The sequence below is a fragment of the Boleophthalmus pectinirostris genome, unplaced genomic scaffold, assembly GCF_026225935.1.
Source record: "Boleophthalmus pectinirostris isolate CB_2022bp ecotype Guang Dong unplaced genomic scaffold, ASM2622593v1 HiC_scaffold_16, whole genome shotgun sequence".
Lineage (NCBI taxonomy): Eukaryota > Metazoa > Chordata > Actinopteri > Gobiiformes > Gobiidae > Boleophthalmus > Boleophthalmus pectinirostris.
This window is the reverse complement of record NW_026571095.1, coordinates 10,657,405-10,671,714: the sequence shown is the minus strand read 5'-3', so window position 1 is coordinate 10,671,714 and position 14,310 is coordinate 10,657,405. Positions and strand designations below refer to the sequence as shown.

Below are 14,310 nucleotides of genomic sequence, written 5' to 3'. Positions count from 1 at the left end.
TTTTAGTGTGACAGGCCTGCATAGTTTTTGTTGAATTTGATGTCATAATTTCAGGGAGTGGTGGGCAGGGGGCCTGTGTAACTATGGGAGATTCATAGTGTTGAAAAATCCAGACTTATGATCCACAAACATCAGTGGTGTAGTGGGGATTTTTTTAATGGGGATATGCGATTCATGACGTCATCGATGTGACGAATCCTGCCCAACTACCTACCTTTAAAAAAATCACTTTCATTACAAACGTAAAAGGCGCCAGCCCAGTAAAAATCAGTAATATGTGATGTTTTTTTTTACATAAATAATAGGTTACAACACGTGTGCCCAGGACTAAACCAGGTCTAAACCAGGACTAAACCAGGTCTAAACCAGGTCTAAACCAGGACTAAACCAGGTCTAACCAGGTCTAAACCAGACTACACCAGGACTAAACCAGGTCTAAACCAGGTCTAAACCAGGACTAAACCAAGACTACACCAGGACTAACCAGGTCTAAACCAGGACTAAACCAAGACTACACCAGGACTAAACCAGGTCTAAACCAGGTCTGAACCAGGTCTAAACCAAGACTACACCAGAGGTACGCCAGGTCTAAACCAGATCTAAACCAGAACTAAACCAGGCCTAAACCAGGACGACACCAGGACAACACCAGGTCTAAAACAGGACAAAACCAGGACTACACCAGCACTAAAATCCCGCTCTAAATCAGGATTAAACCAGGACTAATCTTGGTCCAACTTGAACTTCAGAGCAAGAGAGCCCTTGGAGTAGGGTGTCCATAAAGCACGATCAGGTGACGGCTGCAATTTATGTCCTGCGCTTCACGTCCAGGTCCCCTCATGTCTCAGGTCACAATAGGACAGTACTGCAGATATCATGAGCCTATGCAGGTTGTTTTCACCATTACCAGTAGCTCCGGTTTGACATTTAAGTTGTCGGCTATTTTATATTTGTTATTTTTTTTAATCTCACGTCGGGCGAAGTGGGTGGACGATGTACCCTGGTGTACTTCGTCCACTACACCCCTGATAAACATTATTTATCAGGGTTTGGTTCCATATATGTGTCGTCTTAATCTTAGAGCTTGAAGTCCTTTGAACAGACAGCCTTAAAGTGTTTGGGTTTGAAGAACGGCACCACTCGATTAAGCTATTGTGCAAATAAATAACTCATTAAACTTTGAGTATTTTTCATATCTCTCGTGCTTAATTCCGGGGAGGTGGTTGGGCGCAAAAACAGACACCAGACTTCACAGCCGTAACCTCGCGTTGAGTTGTCTGTATAGTTTCTCCTCTCCCTTGGGTGTCATGTTATCATGCCGGAGGAGATTCCAGGGAATAGCAGGAAAACAAACAGACGTGTTGACAAGAGGCCAGAGTTCAGGCGCACACAGACTCCATTGAGACATCAGCGCTGACCCCCCTTCTTTAAACAGCACCGGCTCAAGGGGAATCGCGTTTCTCTGCACCGCTGCTACTCGCAAAGCCCTCCTGAATATCCAGAAGTTAAAATCATAATCCGGGCCAGCGCTTCGGGGCAAAGAAAAAGTCAGGTCAAGGTTCCAGTTTCCAGTTCTGCTCAGTAGCTTTAGCGCTTGAGCTCACTGGGATACAGCGGGATAAGGCAGTTGTCAGGTAATTAGCCCTATTATCGTCTTGATGTAAGGTCGTCTTCTGATGACACATACGTCGCCTCTTCGTTTCCTCGTAGATTAATTTAAGCCCTGGGCGCCTGACAAGATTCTCCACTGTAATTGATCTCTCATTCCAGCCTTCAACCATTCATCTACCACCCTTGAATCACCGCGTGGCGCACTCTGGCTTTTAAAAATATTTTGTCACAATGGGGCTGCTATTATCTCCTGATCTATTACTGTGTGAAAAAAGTTGATGAGGTAGCCATGGCAACACAACTTCAAAAAAAGAACCAAGGTGAGGAAATGGGAAAATGGAAGGCTACATACTGCGCACAATACTACTCAGATGTATCCGACGTTTAAGAGTCCAGCGTTCATAATGGGGTTGGATAAGGGCTTGAGATTAAAGAATTTGATAGGGTCCGAGCTTTGAGACGAGGATAGCGCCCGGGCTAGCGTTCACGGTAATAAAAGGCGCCGCGTTTCTGTAGCCGTACAATCCCGGTGGGAGCTATACCTCGTTCCAAGGTGAATCTGTAATTTCTGTCTGCAAATGAGGCCTTTCTCCCAAGACTAACACAAGCTCTGTGTTTTTTCTTTGCTCTCCCACCACCACACCTGAATTGCCTCCAAAATTAAAAGGCAGCCATCTGTGACTTCCCATCCTTGCAACCAGACACAATAATTACTCTAAATGAAAGTAGGAGAAAACAAAGGCGGACTCACCTTCAGCGGGGTCTGGCGGTCCGAAGTCCAGGTCGTAGCGGAGAATGTAAAAGTTATTCCAAACATAGAGCTGGTTATCTCGGGGGTTATAATCCACAGCGGTTATGTACTGGTACTGATTGGGGAAGGGGATGTCCGTGTACTCGCCTTGGTTCAGCTTAGTGTTGTAAATGTAATCGATTTGGCTCCTGCTAGACTCACTTTCATTTTCTTCATAGGTGGAGCGCACAACATGCAGCACCCCGCACACCATGAAGGCATTGGAGGCCGATCTTTTGTCATAGGCGGTATCCCATGTTGCCTCGAATCGCAAGGTGTACGGGTTGAGCTGGCTGATCACTATTCGCCCATTGTTCTGTTCAGTGGCGTAGATTACCCACAATCCCCTCTCGTCTACTGCCAGGTCGATGTCCGTTTTGCCACCCCAGCGATAAGGCGAGGTGTCGTGGTAGTTGGCGTTGTTGACGATTGCCTCGCCACTCTTGATACGGGTGCGCAAATCAAACTTGACAATGTTCCTGGTGCGCTCCTTGTTGAAGAAAATGGCGCCGTCGTACGCCACAAATCCTGTCCCGTCAACTCTGTGGGGCAGTTTGTAGGTGGTCGTCTGGCGGCCATTTTTGAAGTCCTCCAAGGATGCGTACTCAATAAGTGTGTCAGTGCGGTATGGAGTCCATGGCATGAAGAAGACCTTATCTCCGGATTGAAGGGGGTCTTTGCACCAAGAGCCAGCCTGCTGCTCCGCTTCGAACAGGAAAGTGGCAGCTCCTACTCCTTTCAATGTCCCAGGACATATGAAAACTAGTGACAGAGAGAAGAATGAAAAGAATTATTAGCATTTAAATTGAGCAAATGAAATGATTCAGGCATTTCTCTATGAAACGCATCACTCTTGCTGCTTAGAACAAAAGGTCAGGGACTGTGAATTTGAAAGAGTTTTACTAAAGTCTTTTTAAATCAAACTAATGAATGGCAACATAAAATATGAATGAATCATGTGCATCAAAAGGTCTGCTGCTACACCTAACGGGGACAGATCCATACTAAAGAAACCAAAAAACCTGCAATAAAGACATGGAAAATGGGAAATCGTGAAAAGCCTCCCTAATGCTGCCGTTCACATACAGTTGGGAACATGGACACACATGCATATTCACATGTCATGGACATAAAAACAATGTGAGAGAAAAGGGGGACAGACTTCACATCTTGGTGTGAACAACAGGTTGTCATGGCAGTGGCGGCAGCAAAGCATTGGTAGAAAATGAAAAGTGAAGATTGGGGGCTCAAGACTGAACAGCGCTAAAGGATTGTCACTATTTTTCCGTGGCAAAAGACAAAAGAGTGTTTCCACTGATGGGTGAGGGAGGCCATGGCAAGGATCCCGCTTTAAATTGGTTCCAAATAAACAGGGAACACAGAATTCCTGTTTTTCCTCTCTCTCTTTTTTTCAGCCTGTGCCAATCTCACTCAGCCATCACTGCTATTCAACATCACGTGCTATGGGTGCAGCAGAACTGGGGCCAAGCAAGCTAACTGGAAGCCAAATATACACTGCATTGTTCAAGAGTCCCTGCAAAAAATCCACTGGAGTTTGAAGCTACAATTGGTGACCCTGGGTGTCACCTGGAATTGCGTTTTGAGATTCATTTGGACTCCCGTAGGTGCACAAACAATCCTCCAATGGGGTTTTATTTAGCGTCTGACAGAAGAGGCAATAGAGGAGGGGGGTGGGAGACGAGAGGGGAGTTGTACTTAACACCACAGAACAAGGAGCCAGAGGGGGGGTGGGTAAAGACCAGACCACGCATTTACCTTTTTGCTCCACTTCTATTTCAGGCATTGGAAAAGAAAGCAAAAAAGAGTGCAAAGGGAGAGAAAGGTTATCATGTGTCAACTAGCAGGTACAAAAGAAGAATTAGTTTGGAGGATGACCCCTTGGTGAACCAGGCTGCTGTTTTAAGACACTAGGGGAGAGAGAGAGAGAGTTTGTTAGTCAGGGTTGTCTCATCCTAGGACATAGAATCAGTTTGAAGTCAAGCGAAAAGAGCTGTGCTTCGCGGTGCATGACATTTTTCATTCCTATTATCCTTAACTGCCGACAAAATAACACACAAGCCACTGTAAATGCAGAATCAATGCCTCAGAGGTGCTGTTTACAAGCCAACAGAGCTCCCTGAAAACAGAATCTTCTGAACTTTTGATAACAACCTCCACAGTAGTATTTTTGGTGAAAATTGCACCTGTGCTGACAAAGTGTTAAGTCGGAAAGTGGCATTCGCGTGTAAAGGTGTACCAACCCGCTAATAGGATGGTACTGAGTTATTATCAGATCAGGGCTGCGGATACTGGCTGCAGATACTGTCATTTCAACTCAAGTTTGATAGTAAGGAATAGACTCCATACTCATCGACGATAATAAAAAACACTAGTACTGTGCAAAAATATCAATATATCATATCGTTTAATGTGATGAGTAGAGTAGAGTATCGATATCATGGACTGCTGTATCGATATATCGCCAAGAGTATTTTTTGGCATATTTTAGCAAATTATTTTGTTACAGTGCTTCAGTTTTGTTGTTTGTTCAGAGGAAGGAAACTCGCTTAGGTGACACATTTGACATATTCACTGTTTTGATGATTAAAATGTTTGTGTTTCATATTCACTTTGCACAAGAAGTGGTTTAACAAAGACTTTTAGTATCACAGCCATGATTTAAATTCATTTTTTTATCAAACTGTATCAAATCAATTTGACATACATCGAATTGAATCGTAAGCTCACTGTTTCGAGATCTGTATCGTATCGTGGCCTATGTATCGAGATATATATCGTATCGGCAACTTCTGAATGATACCCAGGCCTGAAAAACACTGTTATTTTCAACATTAAATAATAGTACTTTCGTGTAGCCTTAAATCTTTGTAATCCGTCAGTTGACAAGGTAGGTACCGTACTGGACCACAGGCATATACCCGTCTATGTGGTCTTATACTTTTTCTGATACAGCTCAAGATCATTCTAGAGATATTCAGGAAAGGTTCATTTATGTCCTGTGAATGACTTTTTTATTATGGATACCAGTTGAAATTAGTATCTGGTTTCAATACTAGTTCTATTATGGATTAGTATTAGATTTTCAATACTCTGGCAACCCAAACTGGCAAAGGTTGTTTACAGATTTACGTGACGCCAAAAGGCACTCATCTAGTAGCGTGTGAAATTCCAATAAAATGCATTTACACAGCGGCTCTCAGCTGTTAAAACAATGCTGTTCCGGGCCAGTATGGGTGCTCTGATCTCAGCTGAAACAATAAGGTAAGAACAGAAGGACATGCTGGGGGGTATATAACATCAACAAATTTGGCTTTTTTGACTATTTTTAGATGAAATACTGAGTGAAAAAAGTTGCTGTTGGAAAATATGACAAGTTGTTACCTGAGTTCAAGAGATTATCTTTTGATCTGCCAAATATCAATCATCTTTTCTTAATTTGAGTGATACCAACTTCATACTGTTTAGGCTACGCAAAGCAATCACAAATTTGGCACAGTGTTGTCGTGTAAACCCACCTACAATGCATCTGGTTAATAGCAAATCGTGAAGACATCTCCAGACCCACTCATATTTTTTGACGGATGAGATTCTCAGATCGAGCACAGGAGTTATTTTTGGCATTTATTGACTGAGCGTGGATTTTGTTCAAACTTTTAAAAAACACAAATCAAACAATGGAATCCGAAAAAGCGATTCGCCCACACACGTCAAACATGACACAGACTAAACTTTTGTAAATGAGCCACAGCGGTGCATGGGAATGACTGATGAGCGATCCGGCCGGCGTGGAGTTCGCGGAAGCTGCAAATACCTGGGGTCAAGAAGAGGGGGGAAAGAGGTGGACGCTGCAGACATCTCGTGAAAAATTTGAAAGTTAACAAAACGCAGAGCAAAGAGGTTAGTCATCTGGGAGCTGTTGAGAAGGTGAAAGCGAGGTCTGTTTGAGAGAAGGAACGAAATGGGGTCAATATATTAAAAAATGTTTACTTTTCATACGTTTTACACTGCCACGGGAGAGATGTAGCATGCAGCTGCTCGGTGAAATCGCTCTGAAAACACCCTTTTAAGGTAGATTAAGATCCCAGACAACTTTTACATACAAGTGATATTTGTCTTACGCTACGAATTACCCACATGGGAAAATTACCACTTGAAAACGAGCAAAGTAAACTATAAAAATCGAAGCACTTTTCTTTTTTTTCTTAACGAATGACCATTAAATTATTTTCAGACTTACAGCTAGTACTACAATGCTTACTCGTGTATGAACTCTCGCATTTAAGAGCCTCCAAATGAAATCACAGAGCTGTAAGTCTAATATCACAGGAATTCAGATGGTGGCACGTCTACGCAGCCATTCGTATAAAATGGTCGGCTAGTTTCGGGGAGTGAGAAATGGAAAAATATTTTACAGTACATTCTCGTGGCAAAAATGAAATCTACGCTCGCTCGTAAATAGCTGGGTTTTTACTAGATTCTGTGATGTTCTTAAAGACGTAGGACAAATGCATGCCAGTAAAACCTTTATGATTATGGTTTGGGTAATTGCTTTTCAATATGGCAGCGCTTTTGAGTGAGAATATGAGGTGTTTTGCTGCAATTCTGAAGGGCAAGTCAGAAAGACAAAATGTTAATTAGAAAAAAACAGAAAAGTTAAAAGTAAAAAGCTACTACTAATGACTTTGGGTGCTTTTTTTTTATTTATTTTTTGTATTACTTGGAGATTTGTTTCACACTTTACAAATTCATTTTACTGGTGTTGTGACTTGCCCTTCAGAGCTACCACTTTTTTTTTTATACTTAATACGATTTGACATTTCTGACATTCTAGCCTTTCAAACATGCTAAATACAAGTTAATAATAAGCACAGATACAACTTTCTTTTCTGCAACACTTGAGGCACCTGCAAAAGAACTGTTTGAAGTTATGAAATACATACAAATCACAGCATTGTTTTTTGGTTTGGAAATGGAAATGCAATACTTACTATATGGTACACACTCATACTGGACCTCTAAGTACTTGTAGGTGCCGGGGCAAGGGTCAGGAAAGACATCAGAGCCAGTGACAACCACACACTGTGTACGATTGTTGCACCTAGGAAGAAAAAATATGCCATTGACCAGGGATTTCTTTGCCATACATCTCCACACACGCACTCTACAGTAGGCATGGGACCATAGAGAAATTGGTGTCAAGATTATCGCCAACGATTCTATCATGATAATTATCAAAGTTAAACATGTTATGGATATGAATAATGATCATTTGAATACTATCAATAGATTCCATATTTAAACAACTGTTATACTGCTGTACTTTGTTAGTGAAAATGAAAAAAGTAATGATTTCTGCACATTTCTGTCATTTATAGTGATTTTTTTTGTCACCGATTATCACGATTACCGTATTTTTCGGACTATAAGGTGCACTTAAAATCCTTTAATTTTCTCAAACATCAACAGTGTGCCTTATGTATCCATTCTGGTTGTGCTTACTGACGTCAAACTGATTTTATGGGGTCATGGCGTTCAAAAATCTGTCAATGTTTTAGTACGACTTTGGTAAACTACAAAGTAGAGGTTTGCGTGGGACAGAATTTTCAGTCCCACTGCCACCCGCACGGCGCAGTTCCACTCCCGCCGTCTAAGAACTGTAATTTTCATTCCCGTTCCTGCCTACATCGGCGATATTTTGTCCAGTTCCAGGCCGCAAATCCCGCAAGATGTGGACGTTCGCTTTCTTAAGCTCTATCAAACACGGAGCAGCGGAAGGGAATGGTCTAAAATGTGCGTCAGATTAGACCACATCCGCAAGTTTAGGCTGCTTAAAATGTTTTTATTAATGCCAAATAAAATATCCAGCACCAATGATGTATGATAGGTTACATTAATCATTTGTATATTTTACTTTACACTCATATTTAGTTTGTGGGACTGCAGTTTATCCTCCCATCCACTCCCATATTGTGCAGTCATGCTCTTGCCTGCACCTGCAATGAGCTTTCAAAATGTGTCCCGCACTGCATTGTTTTGCGTCAGGTCCCGCAGTGCAGTGCTCTACAGTGAAACCGCACTGCTTGATAGATTGGCGGAGCATTACGGCTCAGTCAAGTGCTTCGTGGAGTAACACACATTTACTAAGACAGGGAGGCATGGCCGGGGCGACTTAGGCCGGGGCGACTTAGGCCGGGGCGACTTAGGCCGGGGCGACTTAGGCCGGGGCGACTTAGGCCGGGGCGACTTAGGCCACTATCTGCCAATGGATTGTGGATGCCTGGGCTAAGGGATTAGTCTAAAGTGTCGAGAATTTCACTTAATGCGCCTTATGTATGAAAATAGACTAGAGAATTCAACATTACTGACATTGCACCTTTAGTCCGAAAAATACTGTCTATGAAATGTCCCATGAACGATTATTGTCTACCCTTTTTTATCACGATAAGAGATATTATTGTTCATTGTCCCATCCCTACTCCACAGTCACTCCAGCTCGTAAACAACACGTGAAAGCAAAAAGGTGAGAAGGTCCATTACAATGAATTTGATGGCATCCCGGGCTTTTAAGCTAGCGACACACAACCTTGAGGAGAGGAATGAGAGCATTAAATGAATCAATGTAGTAATGGGTGTGAAGGAGCAGCTAAAGGCATGTGAGGAATTAGCCATGGCATTTCGCGTTAGCATGTTTTTGTATGGTGCTATTGAGAGAGCAGACATTCATTAGAGGAACCCGGCAGGAGGCTAAGGCATGCGGTGGGGTAGAATAGTGTAAAAATGTAGCAAACATGGCGTAAATATGTCTTTTAGAGAGAAAGGATGTGTCTCGCTGAGGGAAATGGAGCTGTATACAAGGATCCAGGTGTTGGTTATAGAAAGACGATGATACATGATCTTATAATTTTGTTAATATTTCATAAACTTGCTTCAGAATGTTATTGGAATTTCGGTAATTTCATCTCTGTAGTGTTTCTTCTGCACGTCTCTTTTACAGTATTCCTGAGATATATTTGTATTTCTATATTACCATATTTTATTTTTACTTGTACATATACCTTTGGGTAATTTTGCCTTATTTGACACCAGCCTCCTTCTATTATTGCTGCTTATTCTGAATTTACTCTTACCATTTATATTTTTTACTCTTTGACTTTATATTATATTGTGATGTGTGAGCTGCTGTGTCCAAATAATTTCCCTTGTGGATCAATAAAGTCTGTCTAAGTTTAAGAAATCTGTTTTATTCCTTTGAGGTCACGAAAGAATAAAATTTTTCCATTATAATGTTTTCTCTAAATATAACGCTGAGAAAATACCAAAATCTGCTATGTGCATGTTTCGACCATTGTTGTATTTAGATAATTCTTTACGTAACAAAATCCCTTTATTCAGAATTTGTTCCATTTGAAATCTTGTTTATTTTGGCGTGCAGTCACAGGATTATTTATTTCACAGTGTCAATATGTCATCCGTAATGATTGTGCATTGTTTGTTTATATGGTCGTATTTTTTATTTCTCATGAAGCACTTTGAGCTTCTTGCACATGTTTTCCAACGTGTTTTTTAAACTAGCAAATAAACTAACCTAATTATTTGACTATACACATAACACTGCTTGTACTTACACTCATTTGTGCTGCATATGGACTTATTGTTTGCCATGTTATATCCTCCTGAGACCCGGCCTATTCATTTTTGTCCTTTGTAGTAGACATGGAGTTAACCAGTCGATTATTGAAGTGTTTTGAGATAAGACTCTTAGAGGGGGGGGACTAGCTTCCTCTGTCTAAATAGGGCTGGGGGATTATAGGGTACTATCATGTCCAGGATACAAAATGATCTCAATGGGAGTTAGTTTGTGGCTGCACTATGACACACACACATAAAAGAGAGAAATTAAAAGGGAGTCTAAAACCTTTTTGAGGCATCTTGGTCATTATGGGCTTGCAAAAATATCTAAATATCACTATATTGTATTATTTAATGTGATGATACAGTATTGATATTGGGGAAAGCTGTATCAATATATCACCAGGAGTATTTTTTTGGTATATTTTACTAAATTATTTTGTTACAGCGCTGCAGTTTTGTTGATTGTTTAGAGGAAGGAAATTCATGTATACAACACATTTGACATTTTCACTGTTTTGATGATTAAAATGTTTGTGTTTCTTATTAAAATTTGCACAAGCATTAGTTTAACAAAGACTTTTAGTATCACAGCCATGATTTAGCCTTTATTTTTTATTGAACTGTATCGAATCAATTTGAAATATATCACATAAATCAAGAGTGCACTCTATCAAGAGACGTATTGTATCGTGGCCAATGTATCAAGGTATGTACATATCGGCAATTTCTTAATGATACCCAGCCCTATTGGTCATCAATATGTTGTTTTTGTTAGGCTGTCAACGTCACATGGATTTAACTCCAAAATGTCCCCGATGTCCTTTACAGAGGACATGTTACAAAATTATAAATAAAAATAAAGTGAACTAAATCTAAATGCTAACGTGTTCATTTATCTCCAAATAGATAGAAAATCTCAAAAAATATATATTGCATTACACTTTTTTTCTTCAGATCCCAGGAGGATATTTTCCTTTTCAAATAGTTTTATGCATTTTATATTCTTACGCAAGCTGCTCTGTAACTTTTCTAAAAGAGGGTCTGCCATCTGCTATAGCCTCCCTAGAGATGATGAAATATTCGTTAGTATGGCATTAAACATGTATCTCCATGGAGACAGGACGGTGATGCTGTCTGATCAAATTACAGGTTAGATCTGTGGAGACCCTCCTCACAGTAAATATGCACGTTTTACAAGATATTTGCATTTGGTAGAAACACTGACGAGGTTCGATAGGCAAGTTTAAAGCCTTTCTGTGTAAAATCTCCATGGAGACAAGAAGGTATGGGGGGGCAAGGGCCAAATGTCCTACAAAGGCAAAACGCCGTAACATCATGTTCAGTCAAAAATGTGTTAATTTAATTTTGAGGGTATTTGAGACCTTCTTTTTCATGTGAATAAATATCGTGGAAAAATACTGAGCTCAAAATTGACCTTTGACCCTTATTGGGCAGTTACTGTGCTCTGTCTTTGTTTCATGAACCAAAATTAATGAGTCGTGCAAAAGGCAAAAGGCAGTAACTGTGTATGTTTTGTTTGTGATTTAGTTAATAAATATATTTTATTTTGGCAAAGGGTCTTAAAACATTAAATAAATATACCTTTGTAATCAGTTATACTTTAATTATCTTTAATGTGAAGGTATTTGGTGTATTTATTCATACTGTACATACTATACTGCAAAGTCACTTGTCAAACTGTTTAACTGTGTAAGTGTTGCCGCATGATCCTGATCAGCACTAAACAGGAAATCCAAAGCTCTTCTATATCATTTCAAACAAACACCATGATGATAAAAAAGTTTCAAAAGGAGCGCGTCCTGATCTCCAGAGGATAATACACATAGATAGAACTCAGTGATGCTCTTTGGGAAGGGAAGTCAATTTAAAGATACAAAAAACCCAAGGCACTCACTGGTTAAAATAAAATGCCTTTATTAATTTACGGCATGTCTTAATGGACAACTTACAAAGTCCCGACGTGTTTCAGCCTATGGCTTTCCTCAGGGGACAAAAAACAAACAAAAACAACACCACGATGACTCGACCTTGGTGAGGTGTTTTTCTTATAATGGATGGAAGTCTGAGGAACATCAAGCAAATAAATGATAATATCAGTTAGTGCCTTTTGCCTTTGCACGACTCCTTATTTTTGGCTCATGACACAAAGGCAAAGTACATTAATTTAACTGCCAAATAAGGGTCAAAGGTTAATTTTGAGCACAGTATTTTTCGAATACAAATATTTCTTCATTATAGCAACTAGCTGTCAAATTTTGGTAGCCCGATCTATTATACTTTTGTCTGGACAAAACAAATTTTGAAGTCATTTTTCTCAGATTCACACTCTGGCGACTTAAGGTCTTTGCCATGAAACCTAAAAGGTAAATTCACACAAATTTTGAACCTGGTATTTTCACAAGAATTCACTGTATTACAACATGTTTTTGCATTTAACAATGTTCATTTCAGCTGCCCCCCCCATCTGTATTAATTAATATTGTCCTACAAAATGATGTGACGTGAAACCCAGCACAGACCTATCACGAAAAGTTACATTGTGTGCCTTTCAGTAGAGTTGCACTATAGCCATGCTTTAGTATGACTTGCAAGTATGTTGTGAACTGAAGCAGAACTAAAGAAAGTTAAAATCAGGATTGTAAAAAGCACCATGTTTGTGTGAATAAACCCTGTATAGTGTATAGGATGAAATTGGCTCTAGTTCAGTCAAGCTCTCTGGAGGCCGGGGGATTGAGAAGAATGTCAGCAGCAACATAAACAATCCAAACATGAAGAAAAACAAAATGGCATCCAAATAGGACATTGAACAGTTTGCAAAGCTGGGGATAAATATTGCAGCGGGTTAGAAGCCGGCATGCAAGATGGACACACATCTCAAGACAGCACATCACTTTTAAAGAAGCATTAGTTATTGTAGAGGCACCGTGGAATGGGACTGCACAGCTAGGTCTGACACAATAGCACAAGTTTCAAGTACGAGATAATGCTGAAGGAAATATAGATGATAAATTATAATACTGAACCAAAACAAACAAACCATAAAGCAGAATTATCCTCAAAATATATTCTAAATGTACAACATGGTTCAAAAACATGAGCTGCCATAAATAAACTGCATAAATAACATAAATAACTGCAACAATTAAAGGTGCATTGTGTAACTTTTCTGGTGGAAAGTCTGTCACCTGCTTGTTTTTATTGAGATGTCATTGCTCTGTGTGCAAGTTCCACAGTATGGCATTAAACAGAACTACATTTATTCAATTACAGGTGGTGTTAGAGTTCAAAACTACCTTAAAAAAACTGGCATTCTGACTGTGAGCGGGGTTGCCTCTCCACAGATCTGACCTGTAACTTGTAGGGATGTAACAATAACCAAAATATCATGATATCGTATCGTCAAAAGTCCCACAATAATATCGTGGGCTGACAGTCACAAGTTCCTTTGCTTAAATGCATGGCTTTACAGTAGCAACAGCTTATACACATCGGGAACTACATTTCCCATGATTCATTTCAGTGCAGACAACATGAAGAGATATGTTTATTGGGATTATGATGGAAATAATAATTCACACCAAAATCTTGTCAAGGTATTTTAAAAGCAAAAAAGTGTCCCATCTACAATTATATCAGCCTCTTCAAAATATCGCGATTATTATCGTATCGTGAGATTTATATCGTGATAATATCGTACCGAGAGATTTGGATATCGTTACATCTCTAGTAACTTGGTTTGGTTGGGTCTCTGTGAAGATAAACATGTTTAATATTGTTCTCTCTGTGTAACCTGACAAAGCAAAAACATCTCCATGGAGAAAAGCATTTAATGGACCCTCCAACAGAAAAGTTCCACAGTGCACCTTTAAGTAATTAGTTTGTGTCTATAACAAGTCATGGAAGTTACTAATTCAATCTTATATTTAAAAAAAATAACCAAAAACATCCCACTAGTACAGAAACGGGTACACACGATAAATATTGATTCCCAATATGTCATGTTTTGAACGATAAGTAGGTATAGTATTTATCATGACAAGCCTATGCACAAAATTTGCAAAATTACAATTAAAGCTGCAATGTGTAAGTTTTCTGGTTGGGAGTTCAATTTGTATGCATCTGTACTGTACTTGTAGGTACATTTTACAGTGCATACTTTTTACTTTTACTTCACTATATTTGAGAGCATGTATGTGTACTGTCTATTCCATTACATTTTTTAATTGGACTGAAAA

At 39.7% G+C, this 14,310-nt stretch overlaps 1 protein-coding gene across 1 annotated transcript in view; it reads right to left on the bottom strand.

Annotated features, from left to right (window-relative positions):
* Nucleotides 1–14,310, bottom strand: part of LOC110159573 (adhesion G protein-coupled receptor L2-like) — a 254,156-nt gene that overhangs the window by 113,605 nt on the left and 126,241 nt on the right. The window contains exons 4-5 of the mRNA XM_055151769.1: nucleotides 7,411–7,520; nucleotides 2,363–3,163 (exon numbers count right to left, since the gene is read on the bottom strand). Of these exons, the coding sequence (XP_055007744.1) occupies nucleotides 2,363–3,163; nucleotides 7,411–7,520 (911 nt within the window). The remainder of the gene's footprint in view (nucleotides 1–2,362; nucleotides 3,164–7,410; nucleotides 7,521–14,310) is intronic.